Below are 20,116 nucleotides of genomic sequence, written 5' to 3'. Positions count from 1 at the left end.
TGTTATATTCTCAGTGTAAAAGTAATTGGATACACATTATTATATATGACTACAGGATTGCCATTTATTGAGCATTATTTACTGTGGAATCTGTATTTTACACACACACACACACACACACACACACACACACACACACATTCCTCAACCCTTAGTTCTTACAACAACCCAATGAAGGTCTGTTGTTATTTTACATAAGACAAGCTTGAATTTTGGAAAGCTGAAATAACTTGTCCAAGACCCCACATCTTGTAAACAATGCTCAGGAATCCAAACCTACTTAAACGTATACTCTTGACCACCATACATAGTCTACCTCTGGCCACACCACCTACTGATTGGGTTGAAAATTAGATTTTGCCATGAAGCTAAGAAACATACCTCAACCATAGTGAAAATATATGATTCAAATATTTCATTATTTTTATATCATCATTCTTATGATGATCTATATGACCATATAGGTTATTAACAATCATTAGAAGAAAAGAGATATTGATCTGGCAACAAAGAAAGAGAGTGTTCTTCACCATCAGGGAAATACAAATCAAAAACACAATGAGATACCACCTCACACCTGTCAGAATGGCTAACATTAACAATTCAGGCAACAACAGATGTTGGCGATGATGCAGAGAAAGAGGGTCTCTTTTGCAATGTTGGTGGGAATGCAAACTGGTGCAGCCACTCTGGAAAACAGTATGGAGGTTCCTCAAACATTAAAAATAGAACTACCCTATGACCCAGAAATTGCACTATTAGGTATTTATCCAAGGGATACAGGTATGCTGTTTTGAAGGGGCACATGCACCCCTATATTTATAGCAGCACTATCAACAATAGCCAAAGTATGGAAAGAGCCCAGATGTCCATCGATGGATGAATGGATAAAGAAGATGTGGCATATATACAATGGAGTATTACTCGGCAATCAAAAAGAATGAAATCTTGCCATTTGCAACTACGTGGATGGAACTAGAGGGTATTATGCTAAGCAAAATTAGTCAGGAAAAGTCAAATATCATATGACTTCATTCATATGAGGACTTTTTAAAAAAATTGTAATGTTTATTTTTGAGAGAGAGAGAGTGATCAAGGGAGGGGCAGGAGAGAGGGAGACACAGAATCCACAGCAGGCTCAAGGTTCTGAGCTGTCAGCACAGAGCCCGATGCGGAGCTCAAACTCACGAACCATGAGATCATGACCTGAGCCGAAGTCAGAGGCCTAATCGACTCAGCCACCCAGGCGCCCCATAGGACTTTAAGACACAGTACAGATGAACATAAGGGAAGGGAAGCAAAAACAACATAAAACAGGGAGGGGGACAAAACATAAGAGACTCTTAAATATGGAGACCAAGCAGAGGGTTACTGGAAGGGTTGTGGGAGGGGGGATGGGCTAAAGGGGTAAGAGGCATTAAGGAATCTACTCTTGAAACCATTGTTGCACTATATGCTAACTAATTTGGCTGTAAATTTAAAAAAATATAATTAAAATTAAAAAAAAGAAAGTGAGTGTTCTTCAGCCTGAAGCTAAGCAATTTTTTTTTGTGGGGGTGCAATAACTAAGTGAACATTCTAGCCTTCATCTTCTTTTCTGATGATTTCTCCAGCTACTCTGGGTTAAAATTCTGGCACAAAAATTATTTGGAACCACTTGTTAAGCCTGTTTTATGCTCATCATGTTTATTCTCCTTGAGCAGTAATGTTGTGAATATTGACTATACTGAGTGCTTAGTTGATATCATCGGAAATAAATATTTAAATATCTTCTCATCTTTGAAGGAAAAACAGAGCTAATATGGAGTAACTGATGCTGAGATGGGACAGGGCCAAGTCCAATGTAAAGGATCCTAATTCTCACCTATGGAGTCAGACTTACCATTATGCTAGAAAATTTGGGGGAAGATCATTTTAATTAGGAGGTACAGTACATAAATATTCTCTAGCAGCATACAGGGTCGAGAGGGGGGGAAATCTCTCATTTGTTTACTTAATTTCATGACACTTTAAATAATTCTACATAGTTCTATTTAATTCTATTTAATCAAATTCTCTAACCAACAGAAGGTGAAAAGAATGAAATAATAATGTAATTAATTTAACTTTCAACCCTCTACTTGGGATTTGCCTCTACTCTCTCCCACCATAGATACATGTTAATGGGATCAGAACCCAGCTTTATTTATTTATTTATTTACTTATTTACTTACTCAGTTACTTATTTAGAGAGACTGGGGCGGGGGTGGGGGGAGGGAAGAGAGAAAGGGAGAGAGAGAATTCCATGCAGGTTCTGCAACATCAGCACAGAGCCCAATGCAGGGTTTGAATGAAGGAACCATGAGATTGTGTCCTGAGCTGAAGTCAAGAGTCAGACACTGAACCGACTGAGCCACTCCAGTGCCCCAGCACTCAGAAGAAGGAACAAGAAGAAGAAATCAAGGAAAGGATAACCAGAGTTAGTCAATTCTTATCTTTTATCCCTGCTTATCTGTGAGTTTGGCTTCAGACTAATACTCTTGATATGTCAGAATACATAATGTGCTTGAAACATCAGCAGACTGTCTGTGGCTTACCATGCAAAGCATAAGCCAGGTCCAAGAGCGAAGAACATGGCACCGTAAGGAACGCCCCCACTGACACCATTCAAAATGAAGTGAGTGGAAAGTTCTCTAAGACGAGGCAGTTCATGGTGTAGCTGTCATGGAACACGGTTTCAAACCACTTTTTCCCACTTGAAATATTTCCCTCCATTCCCAGCCTGAGAAAACTTATTGAAAGTAGCTGACAGACTTTCCTTAAATAATTATTCCAGGGCTTAAATTGTCCCCTTAAAAACAGACATATTCAGGTCCCTCTGGAGTGGGGTGGGGTGAAGAGATTGGTCTTCATGGAAAAATTTCCCCGCTCCCCTTAAACAGCCATTAGCAAGAATAGTTCCTATTATTGTAAAATGTGTGTTTTTGAATACATTTGCTAGACAGGTCAACTCTGAACTTCACAAAGAATTTGCAACTATGGGAATTCTTCGCTGATTTTGTGTTTTCCCTCAAGTACACCTATAAAATGCTAAGCTATGTGTGAGTTTCATTGTTGATGTATTATAAAAGAGATATACAACAATATTGAGGCCAGCTTACTATTTGGAGCATGATATTTTTAGTCTAAAATCTTATTAGGGACCTAGAACTTTTGTGCACATTTTTAATGAGGTACATTTTCAAAGAGAGTTTTAGCTAGACAATCACCTATTGTCATGAGGAATGCATTTGGCTAATTCACTCCGTGTCTCCTTGAACATTTGCAGCAAGGTGTTCACCCTACTTCTTACTCAGGTGATATTTAGAAGCCTCTGGTAATTTCTTCTTCAATGCAGTAGTGATATGTAGGAATGGCTGGGTATAGTGAAGACAGATGTGGGATGTGGCTATTTATTTAGGTGCCTGAGTGTTCTAATTATTTTTTAAATTATTTATTTATTAAACAAATTTTTTTAATGTTTATTTTTGAGAGAGACAGAGACAGAATGCGAGTGGGTTGGGGCAGAGAGAGAGGGAGGCTCAGGATCTGAAACAGACTTCAGGCTGCGAGCTGTCAGCACAGAGACTGATGCGGGATCCAGCTCACAAGCTGTGAGATCACAACCTGAGCTGAAGTCTGATGCTCAACCGACTGAGCCACCCAGGCACCCCAAGTGTTCTATTTTATAGTTATCCATTGTCCCCTGTAATTTGTTCAAATTTGAAATCATATCACCAATTTACTTCATTGCTGCCAGACCTTCATTATTTCCTGTTTATTTATTAGAGAGTTTCTGTGACCAGGTCATTAATAATTAGGTGTTTATTAACATATATAAGTCACTCCTACTTAATTCTATTCAAATGGATGTCTGAGAAAGTAACTGGCCCCAAATATACTATGTTGATTTTACTAATCCAGAGATGTTGGTGTATTTCTTCACGTATCACAGAGATTTAGAAAATGAAAACAAAAACTTAGCTCTTATACGGAAGGTCAGAATGAGAAAATGTGAGCTCTAGCTTCTGAAGTCTGTGGTTGATTCCAATTCTACTGTTTGATTGCTCATAAAGTAGACAAGTTATGTAGCCTCTTTGAACAAATTTTCTCATCTATAAAAGTGGTTATAGAAAATACCTATGAACTGTCTGATATGCAACCTAGTATAAATTGCAACACAAAATATTCAGAATCAACATAAAGAAATGTGTATTTTTGGCAACTCTGCTCACAGTGTCTGCGATCCTTCCTACCAATAGTTATGTAAGGGGAGACAAAGTAATCATTAGAAATTTTGAATTACATGGGGCGCCTGGGTGGCTCAGTCAGTTGAGCGTCTAGCTTCGGCTCAGGTCACGATCTCACAGTTTGTGAGTTCGAGCCCCGTGTTGGGCTCTATGCTGACAGCTCAGAGCCTGGAGCCTGCTTTGAATAGTCTCCCTCTCTCTCTGCTCCTCCCCCGTTCATGCTCTGTCTCTCTCTCTCCTGCAAAAATAAATAAAAACACTAAAAAAATTTAAAAAAAAGAAATTTTGAGTTACAATACAGTCAGTGCCTTGTCTCTAAACTCTTCTGTCTCAAAGTTACTTGACAATTTTAAAGACCTCTGAAGTTCATATAATGGTGATTTCCATCTTGTGGGCAAGGGAATGGAAGTCCAGACAGGTCTGGAGATTTGCATAGGACTCACAGCCAGCATATTTCAGGGGCAGGATTTGACTCTATGTCTTTTCTGTCTTCAAAGCTCAGTGTTTCCTAACCTCAGTATTGCTCTGCCTCAGCAAGCAAGCTCTACCATTAATTCACAAAGGGACTCTATGTGCCTAATTACTTTATCATGACCTATTTAACATAAGAGAGTTTGACTGGATAGATTTTCATATCTTCTTAGTCAAGTATCTATAATGCTTGGTTTTAGACCTTGTTACATGAACAAAATACACCAAATTTTTCCTTGAGCTGAGTAGGTCTCTAACAAGAGACATTTCTCTCTCTCCCTGCCATTTAAATTCATCTAAGAAAAATTGATGAATTTGATTGCTAAGATGGGCATGATGATTGGGAAAGGCTGGTACTGTTTCATACAGACAGAGCATCCTGATTGACAACAGAACAGGAAGAACATCTTCAGGCCACAATGGAAATTTCCTGTCCGCACAAAATAAGATTCCTAATGTTAGCTTAGAAGCCATTAGCAATTCACCCCTAGGACAGTTTCTTAACATTGAGCTGGCCAATATGGTTTTTAGGGTCGACCTTCAAAATGTCCCCTAACCAATAGCACAGTGATAGTGTGCAAACCACTGGGGATACCTACGTTACGATGGGGCAAGTGAATTGTGCAATTCCTTTAAAAAGCAATTTGCCCTTACATATATGTCCAGAGATTTGAAACATTTCATTCTCTTGTCCCATTAATTCTTCTTCTAAGATCTTAAGAACATAATTCTATGCTGATGCATAGGGGCACTTGTACCCCAATATTTATAGCAGCACTCTCAACAACAGCCAAATTATGGAAAGAGCCTAAATGTCCATCAACTGACGAATGGATAAAGAAATTGTGGTTTATATACATGGTGGAATACTACGTGGCAATGAGAAAGAATGAAATACGGCCTTTTGTAGCAACGTGGATGGAACTGGAGAGTGTGATGCTAAGTGAAATAAGTCATACGAGAAAGACAGATACCATATGTTTTCACTCTTATGTGGATCCTGAGAAACTTACCAGAAGACCATGGGGGAGAGGAAGAAAAAAAAAAAAAGAAAGGTTAGAGAGGGAGGGAGCCAAAACATAAGAGACTCTTAAAAACTGAGAACAAACTGAGGGTTGATGGGGGGTGGGAGGGAGGGGAGGGTGGGTGATGGGTATTGAGGAGGGCACCTGTTGGGATGAGCACTGGGTGTTATATGGAAACCAATTTGACAATAAGTTTCATATTAAAAAAAAAGAACATAATTCTAGTTATATAAACAATTTATACACAAAGATTTTATTAAACAAATTTTCAAATACTGGAAAATATGCAAATAATTTCCATGTCCTAAAATCAGGGTAAGTAATTTATACACACACATTTATAGAATATAATGTAGGCATTAAAATATTTATGAAGGATTTGTGAGCTAATATAAAAATTCTTCTGCTCTAATACTGAATTTAAATCTACATAAAATTTTATAATTTTTAAGTATTATTTTGAAGTTTAAAGGAACAAGTCTATGTGGGAAAAACTAAAAGTAAATAGAAAATATTACCAGTGTTTTCCTTTGGTGGGTCTAAGGGTATTTTCTTCATACTTCTTTCTTTTTCTGTATTTATAAGATTTCTATGATGACTGTTTATTACTTTTGTAATGAAAAACATACTCCTTCTCAACACTCAGTTTTGGTTTCCAATAATTTCAATCTATGATGTTTTTAGACTTAAGTTCACTTTTTTTTAAATGTTTATTTATTTTTGAGAGAGTGACAGAGTGTGAGTGGCGGAGGGGCAGAAAGAAAGAGGGAGACACAGAATCGGAAGCAGGCTCCAGGCTCTGAGCTGTCAGCACAGAGCCCGATGTGGGGCTCAAACACAAGAAATGTAAGATCATGACCTGAGCCAAAGTTGGACACTTAACCAGCTGGGCTTCCTAGGTGCCCCGACTTAAGTTTAACTTTATGATTTATAAATATGTGTATTAAAAAAGCTTGTACACTATGTTTGATCAGACCTCAGCCCAATGGTTCTCAAGATGAGAGGAGGTGATTTTGTCTGCCTTCCTGCCCCTGGGATGTTAGGAAACACCTGGAGGCACTTCTGGTTGTCACAGTTCAGGAAGAGGTGCTCTTGGCATTTAATAGGTAGAGGCCTGGGATGCTGCCAATTGTCCTAGAATGCAGAGGAGAGCAGCCATAATGAAGAATTAGCTCAAAATATTAATAGTGTCAAGTTTGAAAACCCTAAAAATTATATCAGTTCAAGGCTGTTGTGGAACTAGAACAAACAATTCTAAAATGTATATGGAACGACAGAAGATCCAGAATAGCCAAAGCAATCTTGAAAATGAAAAGCATAGCTGGAGGCATCACAATTCTGGAGTTCAAGTTATATTATAAAGCTGCAGTAATCAAAACCGTATGATTTTGGAACAAAAATAGATACATAGATCAACAGAACAGAATGGAAAACCCAAAAATGAACCCACAATTATATGGTCAATTAGTCTTCAACAAAGGAGGAAAGAATATCCAATGGGAAAAAGACAGTCTCTTCAACAAACGGTGTTGGGAAAACTGGAAAAGAATGCAAAAGAATGAAACTGGACCACTTTCTTATGCCACATACAAAAATGCATTCAAAATGGATTAAAGACCCAGAAAAATCTAGGTATGTAACTTCTTACTTATAGGCAGTAACTTCTTTGATATTGGCTGTAGCAACTTTTTTTTCCAGATATGTCTCCTGAGGCAAGAGAACCCAAAGGAAAAATAAACTATTGGGATTACATCAAAATAAAATTTTCTACACAGCAAAGGAACAAATCTAACAGGAAATCTATGGCATGGGAGAAGATATTTGCAAATAACGTATCCAGTAAAAGGCTGGTATCCAAAAGATATAAAGAACTTATAAAATGCAACATCCAAAAAACAAATAATCCAACTAAAAATGGGCAGAAGACATAAACAGTCATTTCTCCAAAGAAAACATCCAGATGGCCAACAGACACATGAAAAGCCGTTTATCATCACTTACCATCAGGAAAATGCAAATCAAAACTACAATGAGATATCACCTCACACCTGTCAAAATGACTAAAATCAAAAACACAAGAAACAACAAGTGTTGGCAAGGATGTGGAGAAATAGGAACACTTACGTACTCTTGGTAGGACTGCAAACTGGTATAGCCACTGTAGAAAACAGTATGAAAGTTCCTCAAAAAGTTAAAAATAGAACTACCCTAAAATCTAGCAATCACACTACTGGGTATTTACCCCAAGAATACAAAAACACTAATTCAGAGGGATACATTCACTTCTATGTTTATAGCAGCATTATTTACAATAGCCAAGATATGGAATCACCCTAAGTGCCCATCAGTTAATGAATGGGCAAAGAAAATGGGGTATATATACACACAATGGGATAGTATTCAGCCATAAAAAAGAATGAAACCTTGCCATTTGCAACAACATGTATGGAGCTAGAGAGTACAATGCTAAGCAAAATTAGAGAAAAACAAATGTCAGATGATTTCACTCATGTGGAATTTAAGAAACAAAACAAATGAGCAAAAGAGAGAGAAAAAGAGACAAACCAAGAAACAGACTCTTAATTACAGAGAACAAATTGATGGTTACCAGAGAGAAGCTGGGTGGGGGGATGGGCGTAATAGGTGATGGAGATTAAGGAGTCCACTTACTGTGATGAGCACCGGGTGTTGTACGGAATTGTTGAATCACTATATGGTATTCTTGAAACTAGTATTACACCGTATGCTAACTAACTGGAATTTAAATAAACACTTAAAAAAAGATGTTGTGAAAACTCTGAGAAGTTTATCACTAAGACCTCTGAATAAATTGTCTATCCATTATCTACCCAAACTTTCCATAAGGTACTGAGAATACAGAGGTAAGTGCCTGCCTACGTGGTGCTTGAAATTTAGGAAAAGAGAAAGACATAGAAATCAAGAATTTAATGTAGTTTGAAGTGCTAAGATAGAGTACTTTAGGATAACAGAAATGGACACTTAATCCAACTAGGTGGTTCAAGGGAAGCTTCTGGAACAGATGGCTCCAGAGCTGAGCTTAAACAATGAGAAGGAGCTAATCAGGTGAAGACCGATGGGATTTGTATTCTAGAAGGAGGGACATTCAGCATGCAAGCAAAGGCATGAAGCAGGAAACAGCATGGAGCGCTTGAGAAATATAGGTTTGATAGCAATGGAGCATAAAATGGGCACAGAGGCAGAGAAGCCCCACAGTCAGAGTGTCTTTTGATGCTTGAGGAAGCCAAGAAATGCTTCTTAGAGAAGGAAGAATATGAGCCAAGAGTTGAAGGTTGAAAAATTGTTTCCAGGAATATGAGGAGGGAAGGGCTTTTGGGGAGAAAGAACAGTATATGCAAAAATGTGGCAGCTGGAGACAGCGTGAAGCTATTCAAGTAACTTCGGTACAGTGCTCCTGGAACAAGAAATAGCAGAAGGAGGAAGAGAAGGGACTGGTCTGATCCCATCTTTGTATCAGATGCAAAGAACATGGAGATTTTATGTTGTAGGTGATACAGAAGACTCTTGAGCCTGATCTCAGTCCCCCCATATTTGGAGAGATTTCTGTTGTGAGAATACAAAGTCAGATTGGAAGAGAATGGGGGGGGGGATGCAGTTAAGATGGGAAAAGTATATTGATGTGAAGAGTCCATCAAAAAAGGAGCTGGGAAACCCACTGATAAGTATTTGTTGAGGCTCCATTATATACTCTCTACTGCTCTGGACCCAGTGGAAATACAAGGAAAATTGACTCTGTACTGAGGTAACTGAAGAGAAAATGAATTACACAAATGACGTGATTTGGTGAACAGTGCATGAAAGTTTATTATTATTGTGTTATGTTGTATAACATATATCAAGACTGACTGAATTTAGATTAGGATATGAAGACAGGGAATAGGTTCTAGTGAGGGCTTACATGAAGAAATATGGGTGTATTTGAGTAAATGAGGCATTGTGGGAGAAAAGGGAATAAAATGTGAGTCAGGATTTAGAAACTGGGATCAACATGAGTTATCCTTGAAAATGTGAAAATAGGTTTGATCAATTGTCAGTAGTTCTCAAGAATGAGTGATACCGAGTGCTAAAAGTGTCACCCGGATTTAGCTCAAAGCTCACCTTTGCGAGTCCTTCCTGAACCTCCACCCCTTTCTAAATAGGACTGACTAGTCAGTCTCTTCCGTATGTCCCTGGAGGGACACACACACCCTTGCACAGATGTGAGACCGGGGCAATTTACTAAACCGATGTGTTTGCATGTTCATTTGTATATAAACCCCTATTCACCAAGTCTGGGCTTTCAGTTCCCAATTACTAGCACAGTGCCTGGTACAAGGATTACATTTAAAAACGTTTCTTTCATGGATAATTTGTTAAAAGAACAGAACATGCCCAAGATGGTGTCACATAGGCCAAGTCATCAAACCAGGGCTTAATGCCTTAACTAACTGCAGTTTCAACCTCTCCCAGAAATGTAAGTTTTAACCTGTCAGTCAGGAATTTTCTGATAAGCACCAATGAGGTAATTTGTCACAGGAGTGCCCTCCATCCCTTAAAGGAAGATGACTTATTCTGTGTGATAACGTTCCTTGGTCTTCCCCCTAAGGAAATCGACTTTGCCTGGAAAAATCCTTTCTTTTCTTCTGCTATTAACTCTTTGCCCCACTTTCCTTCCCATAAAAACCTTGCATTTCATACAACTCCTCAGAGCCCCCTCTGCTTGCTAGATGGGACACTGCCAGGTTCATGAATCATTTAACAAAGCTATTTAGACCTTCCTATTTACTCAGTTGAGTTTTTGTTCTTTAAGAGACTGAATGAATGACCATGTTTAGGAACAGGTATGATGGATGTGAAGAACAAAGACGGCCGTGATACTAATGTTAGAATACTCAGTATTTGTTGAACTCTCAGCTCCAGGCACTGGGCTAAGCAGAATTGTAGCAGATATGTAATTTTCTTCTCACGATACTCTTACGACGTAGTTACTATTATTCTCCCCATTTTACATGTGAGAAAACTGAGGTCAAGGTGGAAAATAAACCTTGACTGAGACCATGTGGCCAGTGAAAGGTAGAGATGTGTAGTGACTTCAGGTCTGTCTCACTTCGAGAAATGTGATCTTACTCAGGATTTGAATATCTTTCATTTTCAAGAAATGGAAAGGGCATAATGCCACCTGTCCTAGAGGCAACGATACCTAAAATGAAAAGCAGTAAGAGGGCATCCCAAAATGTCTAGCCCCAGCGCTGACTCATTGTGTGACAAAATCATGCGGATGCCTTACTTTATATAATGACCTCTACATTGGCCTGAATATGCGGAATCAGGGAAGAGAGCACATTTTATTGGACAAACACATACATGCCAATTCAAATTATTTGCTGATTTGGCAGATAATCTCATCAAACCCCAAAGAGGGACTAGACCCCTCTCCATTCAATGAGACTGAGGGCTCAGAAAATCTAGACAAGTCTCCAAAAAGCAATATCTCCCCAACCTCAGATCCCTTCTCAATGGGTTCCTTTACTGCCAGCTCTAGAATAGGGGTTGGCAAATTACAGTGACAGGCCAAATTGATCCTGCTGTCTGTTTGCATTCTCTGCATGCTAAGCATTGTCTTACATTTAAAAGGTTAAAAAATAAAACTACAAAAATTATATCTTGTGACAGAATAATTATATGATATTCAGATTTGCATGTCTATCAAGAAAGTTTTATCAGAGCATAGCCACGTGTATTCATTTGTATATTGCCTACGGCTTCTTCTGTACTGTAACAGAGTTGAATAGTTATAATAGACAGCATGTCCTCAAAGCCTAAAATATGTACTATAGAACAAAAGTCTCATCACTGCTCCAGAATAAAGTTTAACAGGTGCCAAAGAACTCCGTGAACACATTGCTCACATTATGGGTTTATTGCCTAACTCGGTGTTTCTCCAAGCGCTGGCCCTTGACAGCTGTGTTAGCTTAAAGTGAGAAATCCTTAGAAATGTGAATTCTCAGACCCTAACCTAGACTTAGTGCATCAGAAACTTTGAGGCTAGAGTCCAGCAATCTGTGGTCTAACAAGTCATGTAGGTATTTTGATACACAGTAAAATTTGAGAACCACTGGTATAACTCAAGGAATTTGAACATCTTATCCCAACATAATTACAAGCAAGGCATTTATTTATTGGCTCCTATTTGTATTCAAGGCACTAGCTACATGTTTCACTTATATTTTTGTATTCCGTAGGACAATCTTGAAAGGTTGGATTTATTGGCCTCATTTTACAGAAGAAGGAACTCAAGCTCAGGAAGGTAAACTTTAAACTTAGATCTGTCTGCTGTATACCCTAGACATCTGCCTCTCACCTTACTCTGCCCTCCTTCTGATCGTGTGTGAGGAGAAAACGGACCCCTTCCATTCTGAGGGAGCTGCCCTGCTTTATCAACTGGGCCTTCGTGTTCCCTTAGTGAATTTAAGCAAGTCCAATCTGACAGAATATCAGCATCAGACAAGATCACTCTGTACCTTTGATCAATCAAGACAAAAACAAGACCACTCTGTAATCATAGGTGAGAAGAGGCATAAATATGAACTCCGTGTAAGCCACAAAAATGACCAAATGCCCCCCATCCTAGTTACTATAGCTTGTTTCTTTGCCAATTACAGCTTTGGCCTCTGTCTAGTCTTCACTGTTTATAGGTAAGATTTATTGAGATACTCGACCATGGAATTAGCCTGGCTTCTTGACTTAATTCAATCCAGAGCAAAGCCCCACTTCCAAAATCATAATCCCCTGACACAAGCTCAAATACTGTCAAGTCCTTTCTAATACCTCCTTGCTGAGATGTCTCACTGCTTTCCATGGTATGTCTTCCCCATCTCTGCAAAGAGCAACGAAGCCAAATTGTTCAACCACAGGTGTGCTCCTGATGACCTTGGCTAGAGGCCATTGAAATGTACAACTTCTTCACCTTCATCTCTTCTCCCCATTAAGATTCCAGCTCTCTGTTTCTAGCTGGGGTGGGGAATGGGTTCCCAAAGTAAGCAAAACTGAAAAATAATATTCCCCAAACCAATCAGTACTGAGCATGATGCCAGATCCAGAGCAGACACTTGGGGTCTTAAATGGATTAATGGACTTTTAGAAGGAACCTGATTACAAACAACGATTTCAGGAAATGACTGTTTTTTTCTAAATTACAATTCATAGCTTCCAGTTTCTATCTGTCAGTCTTTTGATCCAATGCTACACTGTGTCTTCTTGCAGACTTCCCTGAAAACTTCCAACTGGATGGGAAGGCTCTTCTCTTCGAGTTTTCCAAAACCCTTTCTCCCTCTCACCAGACCCTTTTTAGTCTTGGATTTGTTATTCATGTTTGGAGTCTAACTGGAAAAAAAAATCTTAATTTGAAAACTTTTAAGGATAGTAAAATACCCCTTTTTCCTCTATCCTCCTTCACACAGTAGGTGCTTGATATATATTTGTTCAATTTCACTTGCACCTTTATGTGTTTTTTTTTTTCCAGTTGTAAAATTGAAAGGGCTACTTTCCCTGCCAAATCAAAGCCCATGTAAGCTGGGCTTTTCCAACTCACTGCTGGGAATCGCATTTGGAATTATTTCCCATGGCCGTGGGGTTCTAATGAACAGCTGCTCCAGATGCCTCTGGTACATGGGTATCTCTACTCTGCAGTGGGATTTTGATCTGAAATCTCCCTCATAAAAAAAAATAAAAAAATAAAACAATGTAGCCAACTAATCAACAGTTTCCAGGCTACCATGGAAACTTGAAAGAGGCACTGGAGGCCCTCAATTATGTAGCGTAAGTAGAAGTGCACAGGCACCATTCTTCTGTGACAGTAAATGGCACTCACACCGTGATGTTTTGAGTGTCTTCTATATACCAAGCATTGTGGTAGATAGCACGGATAATTACGTCATCAAGGAGAAGGAATAAACCTGTGCTAATTCCCTCTGACATTTTTTGTTGTTATTGCTCCAGGAATTCCACATTGTGTATCACGTCCCTGTGTTGGTCTATGGCATTACCTTACCCAGAGCCCTGAATACACCATTGCTGGCATATGACTATGATAAAATTTATTTCACCATAAAAATCTAGCTAAAAGCCAACTCCTCCAGGGAGTCATTACTGATCACTTCTAGCCCTTCCACTTGGACTTAATTTCTTTCCATTCTTTTTCTATATCTTGGACTTACTTATGTTGATCTGTCTACCATAATGCATCACCTTTTCTTTGTTTATATTTCCCATCTCCTTATACAAATGAGAGTTCTGTGATGGTAGAGACGATCTTTAATTCATCTTTGTATCCTGGGCCTAGCAGAGTGCCTGGAATATTGTAGACAATAGAGAAATATCTTTTAAATGCAAGTCACTGCTGGAACACAAATGGCAAAGTGATGGTCATTATTGAGGGGTGTGGGGCAGTGCATTACACTACTCTCTACACTTTGCTCTGTGCCTTTTTCCAAAATAAAAAGTTCAAAATAATTGAAGACCTTGCAAGATGTCAATATACATATCAGAACTGTTACGTTCCTACGGTAAGGGGCGCTACCGTATCTATAACTATGACCTCTGTGTGCTTTACACTTCTTTTATCTTCTCTTAAAAAAGATATTTAAAGTCTAAAACGTTGCCCTAAAATAAAATATAATTATGCTGTGTCGGAACAAGTGCAGGCCAAGGATGTTATACTAAACACGAATTTCTGGAAAAACTGGAAGTTGACAGTTCACATTATGTATTTTATTGAGAAAGGGAATCTATAGATTTTTGCCCTATTGTCTTTCACCTGAATTATTCCAAGAGCATTACTAGCATCTGCTTCCATTATTTTACTACAAATCTTCACCTACTCCCAGATAGACCCACCTAAAACAGTGGTCTGCTACGTTACTCATTTGTTTCCCCAAAGTGGAAGACTTTGAATCAGTGGTTCTTCACGGGTTAAAGAGCAAGCATACACTCTTAGCATTGAGCTTCAAGTCACCCCCTCTGCTGTATCTCCCATTTCAACTTTCAACACCCATGTGTGCAAAAGCCACTGCCCTTATCCATGAAAGCTACCTCTTGTCAGTGCTTAGGGGCACAGCTCAAGATCTTTGCTTAACCTAGAATGTTCTCCCCTCCTCCAGTTTGGGAAGCCCTTCTCACATTGCGAAGTCCTGTACAACTGTTACCTTCCATGAAGCCTTCCTCTGAGCCCTTTCAAGAGGCACCACCCCATCTATGCCTCTACAGGCCATTTCTTGCTTATGTCAGTTTATCCCCTTCTGTCTTGTTTGGTAATTAGTTTCTTTTCTAGACTGTAAGTTCACTGAGGGTACATTCTTTTAATGCTCATCTTGCACACCTCTCTACTGTCTCAGCTTAACAGAGAAATCTGCACATGTTTAGAACTCAAAAGGAAATATACTATAGACTAATCTATGACACAGTGAGATTCACTTTCAGAGTGTTCCTCCTTGTTCTCCTTAGTAGTGAGTGGATATGTGGAAAACCTCAAATTATCATATTAAAATCCCATTGGTCTTTTGAATCCTCTTTACAAATTGCTTTTGTTTTCTAAATGTTGAATTTCAACTGAAAGAGAATTACATTTTTAAAATAAGATTTTATCAAAATTGGAATCTCATTTAGGTGGGAGCAGAAATGTTTCCCTTTATTCTTTTCTACCCATGGCTAATTTTCACTAGCCATTGGAGACGATGATACTAAGGTAGCATTGCTTTATCCCAACACTAATATAGACTCTCTCATTCAAACAGACTCAGAACTGCTTTCTAAGTAAATCAATGCACAGTCATTCTAAATAAAATACTCTACAGTTGTACCAGAGAAGAATCATTGCCATGAGGATAGTATAAAAGTTCAACGTGGCCTAAAAGCTCACAGTTCTGCTCCGGGTCTCATCTTCATTTCTCCATGAAAAAGAATGGTTAGTTCCCTGGCCTTATCCTGAGCTGTATTTTCTAGTGCAGTCAGTGAAAAGTTTAGCAGTATACATGGGGATAACCCTTTGGGACGCCTTATCATTTGCAGGTAGAAAGGATGATATTTTGTGACTTTCTCTGTATTTTGTGCCTTTTTCTTATTCCTCCACCTGGCTGGAGATCATACAGCCTAAGTCTGTTTCTGCTTGGATATGCCACAGCCTTAGAAAACACAGACAGGTGGCTTAGGCCAGAGTTCTCATGGTCTTATTCGATCTCACTGTTGGATTCTACCTGGATTATGCATTCATTGCCATTGACTATGTGTCACAGTCAAAATGCTGGGCAAGTCTTAAAGGCAAAGATGATCAGGACACCAGTTGGCTTGCTTTTGTTCTAATCCTGCCTCCACTCTATGATACAGTCAGTGGTCAGGCAGAGCTCACTTAAATGCCATTCTTGGGTCCCACACTTGTATTGGGCTCAATGCCTTGCAGAAACTGTGTGGCTAGTGTGTAATATTATTTCTTGTGAATGTATTTCCCTCAGATATTCTTCAGAGTGTTAGTAGACAGTTCAGGACAAGATTCCAGAATTCAGAACACTTCCCACATGTGTTTTCATTAATTCTCTTTTCCAATATTAGGGAAGAGAAATAAGTAAAAAGGGTGTTATAGTAGGAAAAGAACCATAAAGTGCTCAGTAGTCCTTAGTTTTGGTCCTGTTTCTCCTTCAGTTAGTTTTGCCTTCTGATAAATCAGTTAACCTCTCTGGGCTGTAGCTGTTCTCCTACATAAAATGAAAGAGTTGAACTAGAGCAGAATTTTCTTTCTTTCTTTCTTTTTTTTAAACGTTTATTTATTTTTGAGACAGAGAGACAGAGCATGAATGGGGGAGGGTCAGAGAGAGGGAGACACAGAATCTGAAGCAGGCTCCAGGCTCTGAGCTGTCAGCACAGAGCCCGACGCAGGGCTCGAACTCACAGACCGTGAGATCATGACCTGAGCCGAAGTCGGCCGCCCAACCGACTGAGCCACCCAGGCGCCCCTAGAGCAGAATTTTCTAATATGAGCTTCATAACAAAAAAGGATTGATTTGTGAAGTAAAATTGGTTATACCCCGTGCATGATGGTAACCTATATCTTTGTATTGTAACATGATCAAGGCCTACATATTGAATCCAAGTTTGCCCCAGCTTATTCAACATTTTAAATAATATCTATAAATGTGTAGGTACATCATCTATATGTAGGTGTGTGTATAGAAATATAGATTCATATATGGATATAGGTAGTAATCGAATATGAATATGGATATCCATCCCAAGAAAGACATTTGGACTAGCTCAAAATTCTGTGATTCTAGTTGAGGGAGTCTGGTTTACAATTCTACTTTTCATATTGTTGGAAGTCAAATTGAAGGTTTCATCTGAAAACTGTCAACTTTAAGTGACATAAAAATGAACTTAAAGAATAAAAGCTGAGTCATGTGTAGGGGTCTTAAACCTGGGGACTCTGACTTTAAATGTGTACCTTGTCAACACTGGCAATGAAAGAACTGTGTGCTACCCCATAGCTCTGTGAAGGTTGACTTCCTCAATACCCCCATGGCTGTTTTCCTTTAGCGAATGCTACATCTAGCTATGAAACCAAGCTATGTTGAGTATTATGCACTTAATTTGGGTGACTATGGCTCAACCTAGTTCAGAGAACAAAAACTAATATAGTGATAAAATTTAACAGAAAGAAATTATTCCCATCAAAGAAATTGCAATGATCTCATCTGCATTTTATTATGATAACAACGTTAGCACACTGAGGCAGAATCTCAAAATAATGCAAGATTATAGTGTAGTACTTGAAGAAGTTTGCTTATGCATTGTTTTCCTTCCAGGGGTTAAATACAATCACCGTGTAATATGAGAAAAGGAAGAAATTAATTTCTGAAGTTTTATTTAATCCCAATACATTATTCTATTGTGTGCCTAAACAGAACTTGCCACAGAGTGAGAATACTTACAAGATGATATGAAAATCAGATGGGAACTTCTTATGTTCTTATAGTGATCTAAACAGTTAGAACCTAACAAACAAACATTTTAAACTTTGTTAAAAAAAAAAGACTTCCTAAAGATAAAATACTTTGACCATTATAACATATTAGCAGAAACAACCTGTGTACCGGATGTAGTTTGGGATGATGTCATTTTAGCTAAGCATGGGCAGGCTAAATATTTCCATCATCTTCCAACATTACACACAATGTGAGAAGTGAATAGTCATAAATAACTCGGCAATAGAAGATCGAATCCTGATCCAGAAGGAATATTAGCAAGTGTCTTAGGAACTCCATTCTTTCGCTTGAGAAGAAAGGAGAGTTTAGATGTAGAATTGATCTTGAATGCTGAGGTTTAAATGATTCAAAGTATGTCATTTCAGCAGAAAAACTATTTCATGAAAAAATACATGTGCATATATAGAGTGTATATATATATATATATATATATATTCACACACACATACACACACACACACACACCTATTCAAATTGTTAAAGCAAAGTTAATCAACATTTTTTACCCCCATCCTTGAATAATAAAATTGATATGAGTAGTAAAATTTATATTAGGTGGATAAAATACTTGTTGGTAGCAACAACGATGTCCCGTGCATAGGAGCTCCCACTCAAAAGACAAATGAGCAAAGTGGCTCACTGGGAAATGTAAATGAAACACTTTTGCAAATTAAGTGTTCGAAGCACATTTTTGCTAAGCACCCATTAACTCAATTTTAACCGAAACGCTTACCCATTTTATATCATAATCAACAACTCAGCTCCACCCCCGCACCTCCTAACTAATGAGGCACACACAGATATTTCCCTCACAAATCAGGGTACTCCTCCAGAGAATGGAATTCTTAATGACATTAAGGCGTGGTAGCCATCATGAACTTGATGACCAAAAAACAACCTGTATTACCACCCCAGAGTAGAGCCCTAACTCGGCACCATGGAAATATATTTAACCCACAATATCACCCTGCACTCAATAGCTTTCAAACAGAAAGACCGCGGGTACAGTATCTCTTCCCTCCCAATGTCAAATATCTCGGTAAACAGAAACGAACTGTCCAGTGCTAGGCTGCTCCATGTCAAGCATGCAATATTTTAAAACTTTGACTTTGGGTATTAAGTAAGCCTCCTCAACTTCTGCAGCGTCTGTATCCAGTTCTGAACCAGACCTGACCAACCGCACAGAGTGGGAGCGACCACTTTACCTTCGGAAAAATCAATCAGTCCCAGCAAATGAAGCAGCTTCAGAGATGCACATATAATCACAACAATACCCACTGTTTGCAGTCCTTCCGACTCCCACTCGAGAGTCAACATCTTTCAAGCTGGCAGAGCATCCCAGCCTCCGGCCCCCTTTGGAGCGGAGGGAGTTAATTAGAGAATCCGAGCAAGCTCTGGCTTGGAACAAAGACTCGCGAGGGGGAAAAGTGAGCAGCTCCTCGCAGACGCACCGGGCGGAGCAGCGGCCCCCCGGGGTGAGGACCGACCCGGGCTGGAGTCCAGCCTCTCATGCTGGTGCTGGCATTTCCTAGGGGGGTCCCCCCCAACCACAGCGCGCCGGCCTCCCGGCTCTGCGCGGCCGCCAGCGGGTCCTTGCACTTAGGGCTGAGAGGGGAGCATCTGTTGGAGAACGGGGGACTTTGCTGTGTCCGTGGAGAGGAGGGACACTCCCAGGAAACTTGCCCCGGAGAGCACGGCCGCGCTCCACGCGCTGACGACGCGGCGCGAGCTGGGCAGGCTGGCTGCGCGCTAGTTTGCTGCCTGGGAAGCCGCCGAATGCCCCCTTTTCGCCCAAGCAGCGGCTCTCGCCTCCCGGAGCTTGCGCCAGACAGCTCAGCCCCCTCTTGGGATGCTGGGACAAAATCAGCTTTCGCGGCTGCTGCCTACAGCCCCTTCTAGAAAGCCCCCATGGAAGCCCGTGGGCACTTTTTCTAGGGAGAAAAGTGCAGGAGCAAAAGAACCATGATTCAGTGTCTTTGTCACCCGGGAGCATCTAAGCCGCCTCCCACCTGCCACCCCACTGGGGCTATGTGGTCCCCGCTGACACAGGAGAACATTTTTAGGGAGTCTGATTTAGTCCTTATATTTACAAACATGAAGGGGTGGAGGATGGGGGCAGAGCAGAACCTTGTAGGAACACTGATGTTCAGTAACTGCCCGCTGGAGGGGACTGCACTATCCTCCTTTCAAAGCCAAGTTTCACAAACTTCCCTGATCATAAAAATCACCCAGGGGTGTTTTTTAAAAATGCTCTCTTGTGGACAGTCTGATTCAGAGCGTTCTGGATCAAGAACAAGAAGCTAGA

The 20,116-nt window shown here is 39.7% G+C and overlaps 1 protein-coding gene across 1 annotated transcript in view; it reads right to left on the bottom strand.

The window, feature by feature from the left end:
- The window catches only part of KCNIP4 (potassium voltage-gated channel interacting protein 4), a 226,810-nt gene extending 207,682 nt beyond the window's left edge, over positions 1–19,128 (bottom strand). The window contains exon 1 of the mRNA XM_047856305.1: positions 19,017–19,128. Within this exon, the coding sequence (XP_047712261.1) occupies positions 19,017–19,128 (112 nt within the window). The remainder of the gene's footprint in view (positions 1–19,016) is intronic.
- Positions 19,129–20,116: the final 988 nt, after the last annotated feature.

This window comes from Prionailurus viverrinus, chromosome B1 (genome assembly GCF_022837055.1).
Source record: "Prionailurus viverrinus isolate Anna chromosome B1, UM_Priviv_1.0, whole genome shotgun sequence".
NCBI classification, from domain to species: domain Eukaryota; kingdom Metazoa; phylum Chordata; class Mammalia; order Carnivora; family Felidae; genus Prionailurus; species Prionailurus viverrinus.
This window is presented reverse-complemented; position numbering and strand designations above follow the sequence as displayed.